General features: G+C 37.5%; 1 protein-coding gene and 1 pseudogene across 3 annotated transcripts in view; both read right to left on the bottom strand.

Moving 5' to 3' along the window:
- Positions 1-19,588, bottom strand: part of USP15 (ubiquitin specific peptidase 15) — a 162,108-nt gene that overhangs the window by 130,291 nt on the left and 12,229 nt on the right. For all 3 annotated transcript variants that reach the window (XM_066258881.1, XM_066258882.1, XM_066258885.1), the window contains exon 2: positions 1,854-1,981. In XM_066258881.1, the coding sequence (XP_066114978.1) occupies positions 1,854-1,981 (128 nt within the window). The remainder of the gene's footprint in view (positions 1-1,853; positions 1,982-19,588) is intronic.
- On the bottom strand, positions 17,890-19,497 carry LOC136323761 (large ribosomal subunit protein eL13 pseudogene; annotated as a pseudogene).

Genomic DNA, 19,588 nt, shown 5'->3' with positions numbered 1-19,588 from the left:
TAAAAGTAAGACTGCTACATTGTTTTCCACAATGATTCAAGAGTATGAGGCCCTGGCCAGTTGGCTCAGTGGACAGAAGTTCAGCCTGGTTGTGTGGATGTCTCAGGTTCGATCTCTAGTCAGGAAACACAAGCAAAGCCAAAATCTGCTTCTCTTCTGCTCCCTCTCCCCCTTCCCTCTCTTCCTCTTGCAGCCACCAGTGGCTCAAGTTGTTTGAGCATGGGCCAGGACACTGAAATAACTCTGTTGATTCGAGCACATGCCTCAGACAGGGGTTGCCAGGTGGATCCCAGTAGGGGCGCATGTGGAGTCTGTCTTTCTACCTCCCCCTCTCACTTAAAAAAAAAAAGAGTTCGAGTAAAATATTTTGCTATATACCAGAATATAAATAGCTACTGTTCACAAAAATTAGGAGATCAGGGAATGTGTGGATACTCCAGTACTTTCAGCCTTTTGTATAGAGCATTTTCACCAATGAAATAAAAGTTGGTTTTGCATCTCATTTGCATAATTGAGCAACTTTCTTTGACTTGTCATTTGCTTTTCTGATGTTCTTGTTCAGTAAAAAATAAATCAAATGTTTTTTTAATTGCTTCATATTCATTTTGAAATATCCCCTAAATTTTGTGAGCAGTATATCTGTCTCTAGTGGCCAAAATAAAATGATTATGTTTAAGAGGACAAAACATTCCCAATTTAAACACAGAGTAGTTGATACCTGTTATTTTTGTGTTTAATGATATATAATTGATATACAATAAACTGCACATATTTAAAATGTAGTTTGATAAGTTTCATCATATCAAGACCAGTGTGAAATCATCAACTCTACCAAAATGATAAACATATCCATCACTTGCAAAGGTTTCCTTGTGGCCTTTTGTAATCTCTCCTTCCTGCCCATCTAGGTCCACTGTCCTATTGCCAGAAAACCACTTATCTGTGTTTTGCAACTATAGACTATGCATGTTCTAGAATTTTATGTGAAAATTGTATCTGTTTTCTGTTTCTATAGGCAATCTGCATTATTTAGACTATTAGATAAAAATAGTATGTACTATTTTGTTATCCATTCAGCAGTTGATGGGCATTTTGGATTGTTTCCAAGTTTTTCTATTATAAATAACACTGCTATAAACATTTGTGCAAGTTTTCATAGGGATATATACTTTCATTTTTCTTGTGTGAATGCCTAGGAGTGGAATGGTTGGTTCTTATGATAAATATGTTCAGTGTTTTAGGAAATTGCCAGACTATTTCATTCCCAGAAACAGTATATTAAAGTTCCACTTGCTTTATATCCCTGTCAACACTTGGTATAAATCAGCCTTTAAAACTTAATCATTTTAATACATATATAGTGGCACCTCATAGTGCTTTTCATCTTCATCTCTTTAATGACTAATGATGTTGAGCATCTTTGCATGTGTTTTTTGAAAACTTCTCTGGTGAAGCATCTGTTGAAATCTTTTGCCCACATTTTCTACTGGGCTTTATTAATGCAAAGAACCAAGAATGGAAACATATACTAAGTGCTCCCCAACATAAAAATGTCTTGTATCCATTATGAAAAACAATATACAACTCAACATTCCCCAAAATAAGATAGTGCTTTCTAATCTACATTCTCCACTTAAAGTTTTAAATAATAAACCTCTATGACATCATAAATAAAAGAATTTGTCACAATACAAAGTTTGAGAGAATAATATGAGTTCAGGTCAGTCTACAATACAAAAATATTTTTAATTTATCAATTTATTTACATTAACATTTCCTATATTACACACATTGACTATAATATTGAAATGAACACATTTATAACTTGACTAAAAGAAAGAAAGGAATGATACCTTTGAGAAGTCCAGAGTTATCAATGGGTCCAGGATATACATTTTGATCACCCATCTGGTATTTGTCCCAACTGTCAAAGCCAACATATTTTTTCCATTGTTTGAACCAGCGACTATCAACTAGGTACCTAAAAAAGAAAAATTGGTAAAGGAAAACATGGAACTGAAGAAATAGCACTGAGATTATTTTTGATATTTCGTTTTATATTAAAGTATATGTCTGCTTCAAAAATTGACAATAACTTTAATGTCACTGTATTTGAAAAAAAAATTTCACTTGTATAAAGTATTATTTCCATTGTTCTATAAATATCTACTACTAGAGGACAAATATTGGCATAATCCATTTTCAAAAATTCCTTAATAGCGCATTTTGAAAAACGCAAGTAATATTTCTTTATTAAAATATTTGCCAATTGAACAAAAATTCAAATGCTAATCATAAATATCAAAACAAATTTTAAAATGCACTATAAAATATCAAAAAGAAAAATGCTTTTTTTGCAAAAGAGTTTATTTTTTATATTTTACTGTTATCTTTTTGGGAGTAAGACAAGCAATCGTGACAGGTTTGTAAGATTGATTATATAGTCATCAAAGTTTTTTAAAAAACCTTTAAAAATAGTTTCTTTACCAAAAAATGTTAATAACAATACTGTTTCTAACTGAAGCATGATTGGTTTAAAAAAATGCAATAGCCCTGGCTGGTTGGCTCAGTGGTAGAGCGTCGGCCTGGTGTACAGGAGTCCTGGGTTCGATTCCTAGCCAGGGCACACAGGAAAAGCGCCCATCTGCTTCTCCACCCCTCCCCTCTCCTTCCTCTCTGTCTCTCTCTTCTCCTCCCACAGCCAAGGCTCCATTGGAGCAAAGTTGGCCTGGGCGCTGAGGATGGCTCTATAGCCTCTGCCTCAGGCGCTAGAATGGCTCTGGTTGAGGCAGAGCAATGCCCCAGATGGGCAGAGCATCGCCCCCTGGTGGGCGTGCCGGGTGGGTCCCAGTCGGGTGCATGCGGAAGTCTGTCTGCCTCCCCGTTTCCAACTTCAGAAAAATACAGAAAAAAAAAATGCAATAAACCAAGCATTTTAAGCATTACTGAAACTGTATTCATCTTATTTTCAAATACCTAGACTCAGTTTCTCATCAGATGACCAGTGGTGAAAGAAAAAGTAAAATAATAGTTCTCTAGCAAAAACTTAAAAAAAAATAAACCTAAAGAACTTTGTAAATTTATTCTGACTATATTATATCTACTATAAAATAAATACTGCTTTGTGATTGGTTCATAATTGATTTAATGCTTTCCCAGAAATATTTGTTCCACATTTAACCAGGTTCAATCACAAACAAGATGAAAAGTAAAGGTTAACAAGATGTGTAAAGCCCATGTGTATAATTATAACAGACGACCACATTTTAAAATTATCATTCTGATGTTTCTAAAGCTACTACCTACAAGATTCACTATAGGAATAAAATGCTAGTTATGTCTGAAAATATCTGAAACAAATGCATCAATCAAAACCTTTAACTGGGAGAGACAAGATGGCGATGGAGTAGGCGGATGTACCAACTTCCACCTCCCAGAACCAAAGTGGATTACAAACTAATTTTAAGAACCATAACCTGAAAAAACCAACTTTGAACTAAACTAAGAGGACTCTTCAACCAAAGAACACTGAAGAAGCCACACTGAGACTGGTAGTAAAAGCAGAAACGCGGAGAGGGCTGCCCAGCTCCCTGGAGCGAACGGCAGCCGGGAGAGACTCATGTGGTGGGAAGACAGTTTAGCAGAGAGGGGAGGGTCCTGAGTCCCAGGAACAAAGCCACAGCCTGCAGCCCCAGAGGCTAGAAGAGGCGCATGGACAGTATTTAACTGGAAACAAGACAGGATACTGTTTGTGAGAAAAAGACTAATTTCTCAGACCCAGGATTCTTCTTCAAGGGACTGCGCAGAAAACCTCTCTCATAACCACTCACCCGGGGCTCCAGGGGATGGGGAGAAAGGAGAGGACCGGAGTAGCAGGAAGAGAGTGTAATCTAGGAGGCACAGGGAGAAACATTTTGAGAGACAGCACCCTAACCCCTGGGATGAGTCACTCCCCAAATCTGAAGTGATTATTTCCCCTGGAAACAGCAATACCAGCAAAGGGAAGCAGGAAACCAGCCAAACAAGCTCTCCTGCAGCACTTAGAGCAGAGCCGCTTAGAAGGAAGGAGCTTTTGGGACTACAGTAGTGAGTGTTAGGGTCTGAGCTGCAGCGCAACCACCAACACGGCTGAGGGCTTGCCCCAGGGCGGGCGGCAGCTGGACACGGAAGTGTGGTTCTGTTGGCAAGGGTAGAAGCTGCCTGGCCACCACTGAGGCCCAGGTGAGAGCTCAGTCTTGCCCTGCTGGGGAGGAGGGGACATGCAACTTGGTCAAGCCAGCTGCGGGCCACCTACAATCCAGCCTGTGGGGGAAGGGCAGAGGCCTGCCCTTGAGCAAGGGAGCAGGAGCACAACCTTGCCCCTCCCATGAACCGAGGCTTGTGGCCTGACTTGGGACCCAGCTCCTTGTGCGAGGGTGGAACCAAAAGCCCAGAACAGTGGAGTCCCGCTACTGAGTGTGGGTACGCAATCCTGCCCAGCCTGTGGAGCCAAGGCTTGCAGCCGTCACACGATCAGGCTCCTCCTGCAGGGGCGGGGTGAAAGCCTGGAATCAGGCAAAGACCCACAGCTGAGCAAAGGTGCTCACCCCTGCACTCAGGGCCAAGCATAACGCCACACGTGGGGGAGGGCGAAGGCCAAGGCCACCAAGGCTTGTACACCCGAGCACATGATCACAGCCACTGCTGTGAAGTAGAAGCGGAAACCACAGCAACAGCCCCAGTGGGCAGGTACCTGAACGCCCATACCTGAACACCCTAGGCAACAACAGCAGAGAGGGTGGCGGGCGGGCAGACAGACCACACCTGGGGAACACAGAAGCCACACCCAGTGGACTCCAGTGGAAAAAACCTTCTTTTACACAGACAAAATGAGAAGGCAGAGAAATACAACACAAATGAATCAAGAGAAATCCCCAGAAAAGGACCTGAATGAGTCAGATATAACCAAATTACCAGGTGCAGAGTTTAAAATAACGATTGTTTGGATGCTCAAAGATATTAGAACAACAATAGATGGTCATAACGAACACCTAAATAAAGAAATAGCAAATATAAAAAAGGACATTGAAATAATAAAGAAACAGTTAGAAATGACAAAAACAGTATCTGAAATAAAGAATACAATGGAAGCAATTAAAGCAAGATGGATGAAGCTGAAGATAGAATCAGTGAGTTAAAGAACAAGATAAATGAAGGTACGAAAGCAGAGCAGAAAAAAGAAGAGACTCAAAAAGTCTGAGGAAACTCTAAGAGAACTCTGTGACAACATGAAGAGAAATAACATCCGCATCATAGGAGTTCCTGAAGAAGAGAAAGAACAAGGGATAGAGACTTTGTTCAAATATATCATAGCTGAAAACTTCCCTCAATTAAGGCAGGAAAATGTCTCACAAATTCAAGAAGCACAGAGAAGTCCATTAAAGAGAAACCCAAAGAAATCTACACCAAGACACATCATGATTAAAATACTAGAAATAAGTGATAAAGAGAAAATATTAAAAGCTGCTAGAGAAAAAAAGACTATCACCTATAAAGGAGCCCCCATAAGGATGACTTCTGACTTCTTAACACAAACTCTTGAGGCCACAAGTGAATGGCAAGAAATATTCAAAGTAATGCAGAACAAGAGCCTACAACCAAGACAACTTTATCCAGCAAGGCTGTCGTTTAAAATTGAAGGAGAAATAAAAAGCTTTCGAGACAAAAAAAAACAAGGAATTCACTACCACCAAACCAAGGCTGCAAGAAATGCTAAGGGACCTGTTGTAAAAAGATCAAAGGAGAAAAAGAATATAGCAAAAGAGGAATACAGTTTGAAAGAATAAAATGGCAATAAACAACTACATATCAATAATAACCTTATATGTAAATGGATTAAATGATCCGATCAAAAGACATAGGGTAGCTGTGTGGATAAGAAAACAGGACCCATACATATGCTGTCTACAAAAGACACACCTTAAAACAAAAGATGCACATAGACTAAGATAAAAGTATGGAAAAAAATATTTCACACAAATGGATATGAAAAAAAGCTAGGGTAGCAATACTTATATAAGACAAACTGGACTTTAAAACAAAGGCTATAATAAGAGATAAAGAAGGTCACTACAAAGGGAGCAATCCAACAGGAAGATATAAATAACCATTATAAATATCTACACACCTAATATAGGAGCACCTAAATATATAAGGCAGACTTTGATAGATTTAAAGGGCGAGATAAACAGCAATACTATAATAGGAGGGGATTTCAATACCCCACTAACATCACTAGATAGATCCTCAAAAAAGAAAATTAACAAAGAAACAGCAGACTTAAAGGACATAGATCAACTCGATTTAATAGATATCTTCAGAACCTTTCACCCTAAAGCAGCAGAATATACATTCGTTTCAAGAGCTCATGGCATATTCTCTAGGATACACCACATGTTAGGGCACCAAAGTGGTCTCAACAAATTTAAGAAGACTGAAATCATTTCGAGCACTTTCTCTGATCATAATGGTATGAAACTAGAAATCAACCACAACAGAAAAATTAAAAAATACTCAAACACTTGGAAACTAAATAGCAAGTTATTAAATAACGAATGGGTTAACAATGAGATCAAAGAAGAAATTAAAAAATTTCTAGAAACGAACGATAATGAGTATACATGAACTCAAAATTTATGGGACACAGCAAAAGCAGTACTGAGAAGGAAGTTCATAGCATTACAGGCATACCTTAAGAAGCTAGAAAAAGCTCAAATAAACAACTTGACCCTGCATCTAATAGAGCTAGAAAAAGAATAGCAAATAAAGGCAGAGGAAGTAGAAGGAAAGAAATAATAATGATCAGAACAGAAATAAATGACATAGAGGCTAAAGAAACAATACAGAGGATCAATGAAACCAGGAGCTGGTTCTTTGAAAAGGTAAACAAGATCGATGTACCTTTAAGCAAACTCACCAAGAAACAAAGACAGAGGACTCAAATAAATAAAATTAGAAATAAGAGTGGAGAAATAACAACTAACACAACAGAAATACAAAATATTGCAAGAAAACACTATGAAGAACTGTATGCCAAAAAACTAGACAACCTAGATGAAATGGACAAATTCCTTGAAACATATAATCTTCCAAAAATTAATCTGGAAGAATCAGAAAACCTAAACAGATTGATTACAACAAATGAGATTGAAACAGTTATCAAAAAACTCCCAAAAAAGAGAAGTCCTGGGCCTGATGGCTTCACAAGCGAATTCTACCAAGTATTCAAAGAACTAACTCCTATCCTTCTCAAGCTATTTTAAAAAATTCAAGAGGAAGGAAGACTTACCAGCTTCTTTTATGAGGCGAGTATAATTCTGATTCTAAAACCAGGCAAGGACAACACAAAGAAAGAAAACTATAGGCCAATATCCCTGATGAATTTAGATGCTAAAATCCTCAACAAAATATAAGCAAACCGGATCCAAAAATATATGAAATAAGTCATACACCATGAACAAGTGGGATTTATTCTTAGGAGGCAAGGCTGGTACAATATTCGCAAATCAATCAATGTGATTCATCACATAAACAAAAGGAAAGAGAAAAACTACATGATAATTTCAATAGATGTAGAAAAAACATTTCATAAAATCTAGCACCCATTCATGATCAAAACTCTTAGCAAAGTGGGAATACAGGGAAAATAACTCAACATGATAAAGGCCATCTATGAAAAACCCATAGCCAACATCATACTCAATGGGTAAAAATTAAAAGAAATCCCCTTAAGATCACGAACAAGGCAGGGGTGCCACCTTTCACCAGTGTTACTCAACATAGTTCTGGAAGTCCTAGCCACAGCAATCAGACAAGAAAAAGAAATAAAAGGCATCCAAATTGGAAAAGTCAAAGTAAAACTATCATTATTTGCAGATGATATGATATTGTATATACAAAACCCTAATGTCTCAGTCAAAAAACTACTGGACCTGATAAATGAATTCAGCAAGGTGGCAGGATACAAAATTAATACTCAGAAATCAGAGGCATTTTTATACACTAATAATGAACTGTCAGAAAGAGAAATTAAGGAAGCAATCCCCTTCACCATTGCAACCAAAAAAATAAAGTACCTAGGAATAAATTTAACAAGGGAGATTAAAGACTTGTACTCGGAAAATTATAAAACATTGATAAAAGAAATCAGGGAAGATACAAACAAGTGGAAGCATATACCGTGCTCATGGTTAGGAAGAATAAACATTAAAATGTCTATATTATATTACCCAAAGCAATTTATAAATTCAATGCAATAGCGATTAAAATACCAATGACTTACTTCAAAGATATAGAACACATATTCCAAACATTTATATGGAAGCAAAGGAGAACACTAATAGCCTCAGCATTCTTCAAAAGAAAGACTAAAGTGGGAGGTATCACACTTCCGGACATCAAGTTATACTACAAGGCCATTGTACTCAAAACAGCCTGGTACTGTCATAAGAATAGGCATATAGATCAATGGAACAGAACTGAGAACCCAGAAATAAACCCACACTTTTATGGACAACTGATATTTGACAAAGGAGGTAAGAGCATACATTGGAGTAAAGACAGCCTCTTCAACAAATGGCGTTGGGAAAATTGGACAGCTATCTGCAAAAAAATGAAACTAGATCACCAGCTTATACCCCTCACAAAAATAAACTCAAAATGGATAAAAGACTTAAATGTAGGCCGTGAAACCATAAGCATCTTAGAAGAAAACATAGGCAGTAAGCTCTCCGACATCTCTCGGAACAATATATTTGCTGATTTATCTCCACAGGGAAGTGAAATAAAAGATAGGATAAACAAATGGGACTATATCAAACTAAAAAGCTTTTGCACAGCTAAAGACAATAAGAACAGAATAAAAAGACAAACTACACAATGGGAGAACATATTTGACTATACGTCTGATAAGGGGTTAATAACCAAAATTTACAAAGAACTTGTAAAACTCAACACCAGGAAGACAAAACAATCCAATCAAAAAATGGGCAAAAGAAATGAATAGACACTTCTCTAAAGAGAACACACAGATGGCCAATAGGCATATGAAAAAATGCTCAACATCACTAATCATTAGAGAAATGCAAATTAAAACCACAATGAGATATCACCTCACACCAGTCAGAATGGCGCTCATCAACAAAACACAGAATAAGTGCTGGCGAGGATGTGGACAAAAGGGACGTTCTGCACTGCTGGTGGGAATGCAGACTGGTGCAGTCACTGTGGAAAACAGTATGGAGATTCCTCAAAAAACTGAAAATCGAACTGCCTTTTGACCCAGCTATCCCACTTTTAGGAATATACCCCAAGAACACCACAGCACTATTTGAAATGAAATGCACCCCCATGTTTATGGCAGCATTGTTCATAATAGTGAAGATTTGGAAACAGCCCAAGTGTCTGTCAGTGGACAAGTGGATTAAAAAGCTTGGTACATATATACTATGGAATACTACTCAGCCATAAGAAATGATGACATCGGATCATGTACAATAACATGGATGGACCTTGATGACAGTATACTAAGCGAAATAAGTAAATCAGAAAAAACTAAGAACTATATGATTCCATACATTGGTGGGACATCAAAATGAGACTCAGAGACATGGACAACAGTGTGGGGGTTACAGGGTAGGGGGGAGGGAGGGGCACAAAGAAAACCAGTTAGAAGGTGAGGAAGACAATTGGACTTTGGGTGATGGGAACGCAGCATTATCAAATGTCAAAATAACCTAGAGATGTTTTCTCTGAACATATGTACCCTGATTTATCAATTTCCCCCCATTAAAATTAATTTTAAAAAATCCCTCAACTGTTAAAGAATATTCATCTACAGTTTAATTACCTACAAGAAGATATGGCAGAATTTCTATACATGAGTACTGCAAACACACAATTAGGGTTGTCCAACTCAAACCCTCCAAATTGTAAAATTTGAGATTTATGAGGGGAAAAAAGTTAAGAAACTAAGTCATAATAAAACCCTGCTACTAAAATAGTTTATATAGCAATGAGCTTGTATGTTAAATTGGTAATTTAAAAATTATACTAAATTGTGTTTCACCCATCAAAAATTAAAGTTTATACTTTCTCCTTTGCAATTTAAACAAGCTATTAAGACATTCCATCTTTTTTCTTTGCAAATAAACGTCATACTAAGCAGCCTTTCCATTTATCTTCCTTTCTATTGTTTTTCCAATTTCATGGTGTCTTAATTACTTAATTCCTGATATTTTTAGGGCAAGCTCCCCAGATTGTTTGTGTCGTAGTAAACTGTCTTAACTGTCCTGGGTCATTTGCTTTTCCCACATGAATTTTTACAAACAATCTGTCAAGTTCCCCAAAAATCGGTTTAAGATTTTGATTAGAATTGTGTTGGATTTAAAGATTAACAGTAATAATATAATTAAAAATATCATTTATAAAACCTCCTTTCAAAACTATTTGTGAAATACTACGTAAAATTCTATTTATATTTATTTAAAAGATATTTTTAAATGATGGGACTTTATCTCCCAAAATATTTAATAAATAATTCACAACTATAGTGGAGTTCTGCAGTGGGTAATACTCATCTGCTGCCATAAACAAGGTATTATAAAAGGAGACTCTCCCATTTGATGAATATTTGGCTCCTTTCAACACACCTTCAATTGCAAAGGAGCATCATACTTATTATACAGGCCACGTATATCTTACTTGTAGAATTTTGTGGTAAGGAAATATGAGAGAAGTAAAATAAATAGCATGTATTACAGAAATAATATATAGTTTTCTTAGGTTTACCCACGAAAGATAATATTCGATAAATAGACAAATAAATGAAAAAATTTCATTTGAAAACATTTATATAGATTTGTTGTACTATACAAACTCTACTCCCAATCTAAAATCTGCAAAAATCGCAATTCTTCAATTTGAACTGATAAAAGTCTGGAACAGAAACAATAGCTCAACAAGACTACAAATGAGTGAACAAAGACCTGAATTTATACATTTTCAACAGCACTCTTAATCCAGATGAGCCCAATTTTAGCTTCTGAGTTTCTTTTTTGAATAATTATAACTATTTGTGAAGATTGGTATTTCATGACTTTTATTTTTCACTAATAGTCATAACTATGATTCTAGGATGAAAGCTAAATTCTTAACATTGCCTAATAGGTGTTACACAATCTGCTAGTACCATTTATCCTTGTGCTGAGCTACAAGGGCCTTCTTTCAGTTTCTGGACACACAATGTTCTGCCTCATTGCTCCTTCTGCCTAGAATACTCTTCTATTGCTCTGGGCACCTAGCTAACTCCTATCATCTTCTAGAAAGCCTGAATGTCACTTTCTTGGGGAATCCTTCCATAAAGTATCTCTGTTTCCTCTCAATTTGGAAGGAGAAAAACAACATGGCAATCTCAGTTTACTAGATATCAAGACTCTTTATGAAATTATAGAAATTACTTAACAAAATAATTAACATTTGAGCTTTATTCTTGGGCCAAGTGCGTAATTCTAAGTACTTTAATATATTGCCTCATTTACTCTATTCAATTATTAAAATTTCATACGCATATATAAATTAACTTGCCAAGGTTACAAAGTTAGTGCCAGGCCTGTGATTAAGAAAACATGATATTGGGCCCTGGCAAGGTGGCTCCGTGGATACAGCGTCATCCCAGCCTGCCAAGGCACACAAGCTAAACGACCAATGAGCGCACAGCTCGATGGAACCTGGCCTGCCAAGGCACACAAACTAAGTGGAACAAGGAGTTGATGCCTCTGCCCCCCACCCTCCCTCTCTCAAATCAGTGTGTGTGTGTGTAATACTGGTATAGAAAAAAGCAAACAAACCCAATGAAAACAGCACAAAGAAACAAGAACCAGACTCACATACTTTGTCTAGCTATAATGTATGCCAGTATTTTTCAACTGCTGGTCTGCCAGAAATTTTGTGCCGATATGTAAGTTAACTACTCTGATGTTGTACAAAGATTATAGGTCCAATAATTTTAGTCGAATTCGCTTATGCTCATGGTGATTCCTACCTTAGCAGTCCCCGAAATAGTCTCCTTTTTACACTGGTCCCCAAGTGTAAAACTGCCAAAAGCATCATTACAAACTAGTGGAGAAAGTCCTGGCTATGTATATGGGGAAAAAATTAGAGCTCCACCTCACATATACAGTCAGTTTTACTCTAATGCTTGTTTCAAAACCTTGAATGTGTTAAACGTGATTGATATACTAGGGAAAAATGACACAATTTCAGTGTATGCAAACACTACTTCATCCAGGACTAAGGTGTGGCAAGTGTTATTCCTAGGGGTCCTAACAGGGACCCCTCCTAAAATTGTGCACCGTAGGTGCTTTCCTTGTCATCCCTGGTCCTAACTCTGAAACAAACCATTCATGAATACAGGACACTACCCAGGTGTACTGAACCACACAGGAATGCACAAGACACACATTTCAATCACCTGCCTAAATCACATGCGTATGTGCTACACATTCCACAACTGCAGTCACAACTTCTGACAGATTTCAGATAACCTTTTAAAAAAATTTATTGATTGATTGATTTTTAGAGAGAGGAGAGGAGAGAGAGGGAGATGGGGGCGGGGGGGGGAGAGGGAGAAGCAGGAAGCATCAATTCATAGTAGTTGCTTCCTGTATGTGCCTTGACCAGGCAAGCCTAGGGTTTTGAACTGGCAACCTCAGCATTCCAGGTTAACACTTGATCCACTGCGCCACCAAAGGTCAGGCAAGATTTCAGATAATCTTATCTCCTTCCGCCCCTACACAATAACTAACAGGCTGCTGCAACCCTTCTGAATCTTACTTCCATAATCAAACTTCATCTTTTTCAAAATAAAAATTACTTTTTGTGGTATACTAAGCATTTCTTGACTCTATTTTTTTAAAAATCTATTTTCTTATATTTTAAATTTTATTTATGTATTTTAGAGCGGTGGGGGGGAGAGAGAGAGAAAGAGAAAAAGAGAGAGAGAGAGAGACAGACAGGGGGAGGAGCAAGAAGTATCATCTCCCGTATGTGCCTTGACCAGGCAAGCCCAGGGTTTTGAATCGGCGATCTTAGCGTTCCAGGTCAATGCTTTATCCACTGTGCCACCAAAGGTCAAGCGATGCATTTCTTTCTTTCTTTTCTTTTTTCTTTTATTTCTCTCTCTCTCTTTCCTTCTTCCCTCCCTTCCTTCCTTCCTTTTTTTTTTTTTTTTTTTTTTTTTTACAGAGACAGAGAGAGAGAGTCAGAGAGAGGGATAGAGAGGGACAGACAAGAACGGAGAGAGATGAGAAGCATCAATCATTAGTTTTTCGTTGCGACATCTTAGTTGTTCACTGATTGCTTTCTCATGTGTGCCTTGACTGTGGCCCTTCAGCAGACCGAGTAACCCCTTGCTTGAGCCAGCGACCTTGGGTCCAAGCTGGTGAGCTTTGCTCAAACCAGATGGGCCCACGCTCAAGCTGGTGACCTCGGGGTCTTGAATCTGGGTCCTCTGCATCCCAGTCGGATGCTCTATCCACTGCACCACCGTCTGGTCAGGCTCTATGCATTTCTTAACCATTGAACATAACACACGTAAAACTGTTAACATTTTTAAGTGTATATTTTTTAATGTGTCATTGAAAAAATTTTTTGAGTACTGTGCCCCAACCCCATTTTTTCCCATATAACTTCCGGTTTTTGTAGCACGATTTTGCAAATAGCGTCATGATTTTTAGGAACACGTGTGTTACAGAAAAACTAACTATACAAAAATAAACTATAGTTGAATTAAAAACAAATGTGAAAGCAAATATATAATTTTTAAAGAAGATATTGAAAACCCTTGTTACCTTATAATATATGAAGAGTCAAGACAAAAAGCAAAATATCTTAGTTGGATAACCTTGCCAAGGTTAAAATGAAAAGATTCTGTTCAGCAAAGACACCACCAAGTAGAAATAAGACTGGGGAAGAGGCCCTGGCCGGTTGGCTCAGCGGTAGAGCGTCGGCCTGGCGTGCAGGGGACCCGGGTTCGATTCCCGGCCAGGGCACATAGGAGAAGCGCCCATTTGCTTCTCCACCCCCACCCCCCTCCTTCCTCTCTGTCTCTCTCTTCCCCTTCTGCAGCCAAGGCTCCATTGGAGCAAAGATGGCCTGGGCACTGGGGATGGCTCCTTGGCCTCTGCCCCAGGTGCTAGAGTGGCTCTGGTCGCGGCAGAGCGACGCCCTAGAGGGGCAGAGCATCGCCCCCTGGTGGGCAGAGCATCGCCCCTGGTGGGCGTGCCGGGTGGATCCCGGTTGGGCGCATGCGGGAGTCTGTCTGACTGTCTCTCCCCGTTTCCAGCTTCAGAAAAATACAAAAAAAAAAAAAAAAAAGTGAAAAAAAAAAAAAAAGAGACTGGGGAAGATACTTGCATTGCATGTAACCAACAAAGGATTAGAATACATAAACTAATTTAAAAAAATAAAGGGAAGAAAAAAGGGCAATTTATAGAACAGGAATCAGAAGGGTCTCTATACATACAAGATGATGCCCAACCTCATTAGCAATGGGAAGAATACAGAGTAACCCAATGCTGTATCATTCTAATGAAATCAGTGAACACACAGCACATACACCAAATGTATCAAAATTAAGTATGAAAAAAATGTGACAAATTTATATACTGCCAATGGAAATGTAAATTAGAGCCCTCACTTTAGGAATTTGGCAGTATCTGTTAAACATGAAGATGTTCATTCTATACAATTATATTACTGTCATTGCTAAGTTTATCCTATAGAAATTCTTGCACTTATTTACATGAATATAACTATAACAATATATACTGCAGCATAATTTGTAAGAATAAAATTAGGGGGAAACCTAATATCCACTATTCATACCAAGAAATATTAATATATATTACACAAAAATTGAAATGAAAAAGACAAGTCTACATGTATTATTAACACGGATAAATCTCATGCCACAAATAATACATATTTACATATCCATGTATATAAATAAAAATAATAAAAATCAATTTTAGGAGAGTGGCTCCCTCTGGCAAGGGAGGGAAGGGGATGGGATTAGGGAAATATGTATAGAAAGATTCGACCTTATCTGCATTGTCTTATTATTATTTTTAACTAACAGAGGTGTACACAGATATTTTGTTATACTTTTTTTTGTATTCATCTGTCTGTGAAATATTACATTAAATATGATTAATCTTTTCTATTTAATATGGAATAACGGCTTATATATGTATACATCTTCATAGACATGTACAGAAATTAAATAGAGTCAAATGTACAGACTGCATAATGTTGAGGCCAACAAGACAACTTAGTGACAATCAACAAATGAAAAGAAATTTCAAGCATAAAAATACTAAAATAACTAAAAATACAGCTTAGGTTGTTGTTTTTTTTAATTGGGATAATAATATGTACAACAAAATGTATAAAGTTCATAGTTTTAGTTTTATTCCTCTTTATGAAAAAATTTCACTTTATCTCGTATTTATTTTTATAATTATCTCTTCCAAACAGATGGATTTGTTAATAAAAATTTACATAAGCTTTGAAGAATTATCTTTGAAAAGGCATGATCTGACTTTTTAAATTTATAAAATTATGATTCTGTTATATACTGTAATCATTTTCAGGTAATTATTTCCTTTTGGGAATTAGAACAAACAGTAAGCTAGAAAAGTAAAATAATTGAGTGACATATCACAAGAAAAGCAAATAAAGTACAGAAAGTAGATCATCATCCTTGATATCTGGGAAAGTAATACAAAGAAAACTACCACTAAAAAAGTCCTAAAATTGGCCCTGGCCGGTTGGCTCAGTGGTAGAGCATCGGCCTGGCGTGCAGAAGTCCTGGGTTCGATTCCCAGCCAGGGCACACAGGAGAAGTGCCCATCTGCTTCTCCATCCTTCCCCCTCTCCTTCCTCTCTGTCTCTCTCTTCCCCTCCCACAGCCGAGGCTCCACTGGAGCAAAGATGGCCCGGGCAAAAAAAAAAAAAAAAAAGATGGCCTGGGCGCTGCGGATGGCTCCTCAGCCTCTGCCCCAGGCGCTAGAGTGGCTCTGGTCGCAACAGAGCGACGCCCCGGAGGGGCAGAGCATCGCTCCCTGGTGGGCATGCCAGGTGGATCCTGGTCGGGCGCATGCGGGAGTCTGTCTGACTGTCTCTCCCCGTTCCCGCTTCAGAAAAATACAGAAAAAAAAAAAAATAGTCCTAAAATTGACATATATACTGATTTTAAACTGATCAAGCTTCAGTACCAAATATTACATAACTATAGACTTGCAAACATCTAAAATTCACCTACATACTAATGTGCATTTAGTTAGCTCAAAGTACAGAGTAGTAATTAAGTAATTGATTTGTGACAGACTACTTTGAAGTTTTTTACACAAAAGCATCTATAGCTTATGGATGAGACTAAAGGTGAAATGAAATATTTCTGAATACTGAACCTTCTGTGTTCTCATATAAAAAGCTACAAAGTTAATGTACCAAAATATGCTCAAGATCACTTTATGACTGATGCTTCTGGCTGTAGCTGAATCAGTACCACTTCCCTCTGTTTCAGTGGATTATAAGATTTTATGAGTGCCTCACATTTAACCATTACCCATGATTCTCACATAATAGTACATCAACATAAAAAATAGTTCAATCGCTTAAGTCCTTCAGAGATGACACAATCCTTCAGCATGCCTCTATTTTCAACAGTTACTTCAAATCTTTGCCTGTCTCACTAAGTCTCTAACCCATTAGATTTACTAGACCATACTTCTTACTGTTTAAGGAAGAAGCCTTCAACTTACTTTCTTGCTCCACACCTTAGTCTTACAATCTTATCTGATTTTCTTATATATCAGTGGAGGATATAATTCTCCTTAAATCTAAGACTATTAATTTTTGTTTCAATGCTCTGATCTAATTTCCTTTTACCACCTTGGAGACTTACCACCATTGACAGCCCCTACCTTCTGTTTCTCCCGGTATCTTTTTTTTCGGCCAGCACATAACAAGGGCCGTTTATTTCCTCCTTTCTTCCCAAACCACTTCCCATCTCACATATTATTTCCTCTTCCATCTACTCCCATTTTTCTGACTTGTACTTGCAGCCAAACTTATCCTTCCTCAACCCTCACCTACTCTTCAATTTGGCTCGTCTTTCTAACCCGACGGGCCCTCAAAAGTTCTCACAGTCACCAATGACCACCCTATCAAATCCCAAGGATTCATAATTTTATGTATCTTATTAATCTTTTTTAAAAAGCGATTCCAATTTTTCTGAGGGGAGGGATATGTTTTTTTAACCTTCTTTTCCTCTTTTTAAATGTTAGTATTCCACAGAGCTGTTCTCTAATTTCTTTTCTTATTGTTTATAATCTCCAATATTGTAATTCATATCAATAATTAAAAAACCTGTACCCTCGGGCCAGTCCCCAAGTTCTTGAGCTATATTTCTAATTTCTACTAGTCCATGTCAACTTGGATTTTTCAGACCTTTCAACCTTGTGTCATCAATCATCTTCATACCTTCACATGTACTTCTCATGCATACCCTTAATAAATTGTCATCAGTAATTTAACTCCCCAAGCCAGAAACCAGAAATATTATCCTATATTCCTCCTTTGCTGCATAATATCTAATAACCTCTTCATTCTCAGAAAAGTACCTTAGTTCTGTATCCCCCTTTCCCCATCATTTTTAGTGGCACAGCTTATTGTAATAGCAGCCCAACTTGTCTTTCTGCTTTAAGTTTGCTTGCTTTTAATTAATCCTCCATTCTGCTGCCACATTTTATTATTATTACTTATTATTATTATTATTTTAAAATCACGTTACCAACAGTCTTCAGTTTTTCTTTTCAACATCCTTTCTGCAGCTTCCTTGTCTCTTTCTGCGCAGATGCCGAAGAAATCAGCATCGAAGCAGGCCATGTGAAGGCTGGCAAATGCCTTTAAGTTCTCCTCCTCCTCTGTGATGACCATGGCTTTCCCCTACTTGTAGACATTCTGTATGGACATAACTGGTCCTGTTAGCTGGGTAGCCAACTTGAGTTCTTCACGAAACTGTCTCCCTTCTTGGGAGCCAAAGGCTTCCTAGGGAAGAGTTGTGAACTTGAAGCGGTACTCCTTCAGCCACTTCACATTAACCAGCAGTTAGTCGGTGGACTTGTTCCACCTCTTTGGAAATAAAAAGATCCCTATGGTCCTGGCCACCTTTTTGTGGATGCCAGTCACCCTTGAGTTCTCCAAACTGAAGGCCCTGTTGCTTGCACTTTGGCCTGGTGCCTCACTGTGGGGCATCTCACTATGGGCTGAATGGGTCCTGACACAGAATGTAGGACATTGTGGAGCGCTTTGGCTTGCCAGGCCTTGTGTCTGCAGATCTTTCACACAGGCTGGTTAAACGATGTGGCAACACACCACTGCCTGTCCTTGCAGAAACTGAATTGTTCTGCAAACTCTTGTTTTATGTAGTAATCAAGTTTCTGCAATTGAAACGCTATTGTAATAGTTATCTTGGTATATGTGATGCCCCAATTCCAGATACGGCCGAAGTAGTGACAGAATAGTCAGTTTATTTCCTTCACCTGTGTACATTTCCATATTGCAAATATACCCAGTCTTGCTCTCACATACCATTCTTAGAATAAACCATATTTAATAAGTTTAGCTGGGTTGTAAGTTTGAAATAGAAGATGACCCCTCCAGGGAATTATGCATTCATCTAATGATAATTCTCACAAAGATTTATATATTGTTTAAAATTTATTAATAAAGTGGTCAGTACAGATTGAATTTTAAATAGCCTGGATGAAGATTTAGTCATGTTTGCATTGTTAATTGAAATGCCAGTAAGTCCAAATTTGTTCAAAATGATTTTGACTCATCGTCTGAGGAAATATTGGAACAGCTAGAACTGGATTTGTCGACCAATATCCTTTCCAAGTATCCTTTCAAATATGCCCTATTGGCAGTATAAGTCCTAAAAAAATTTTCATATCTGTTGGAGTAACAAACCGCTTTATTGCTTTTAAAATTTTGTGCTTTCCCAAATTTTGGTTATAAGTTCGATTGATAACATAGTTTAAACAGATGGTTGTCAAAAATCAAGTTGGTGACTTCAATGATGTTCTTAGAGTCAGACGGTATAACTGTAACCCCAGAATTACCTTCAAATTTTTCCAAATGAGGTTGAAAGTACTCTTTTGACGAATCATTATCTTGGCAACAAAGATGCAAATTACACTCAAAATCATGTATGGAAATGTTCAAATTTTCAGGTTCAGAATACTTGAAATTACTATTTTGCCTTTTTGAAGGAATAACTGTTGTGCCACTGTCAAAGCTTTCATCAGTTTCACTTAGAATAGCTGATAAACTGTCAGCAAATATATACAGAATTTTATCATGTTCTTTATCATGTTCTTCGTCACTATCCATGGTTACCGAACATTTTAAAAATACCAAATTGATAATAAAAAAATTATTTTTATTACTAACGACAAGAGACTAATCACTTTTAATTTCTTTT

The sequence above is a fragment of the Saccopteryx bilineata genome, chromosome 2, assembly GCF_036850765.1.
Source record: "Saccopteryx bilineata isolate mSacBil1 chromosome 2, mSacBil1_pri_phased_curated, whole genome shotgun sequence".
In the NCBI taxonomy this organism is placed as follows: domain Eukaryota; kingdom Metazoa; phylum Chordata; class Mammalia; order Chiroptera; family Emballonuridae; genus Saccopteryx; species Saccopteryx bilineata.
The sequence above is the reverse complement of the archived record's forward strand: the minus strand, read 5'-3'. Positions and strand labels throughout refer to the sequence as shown.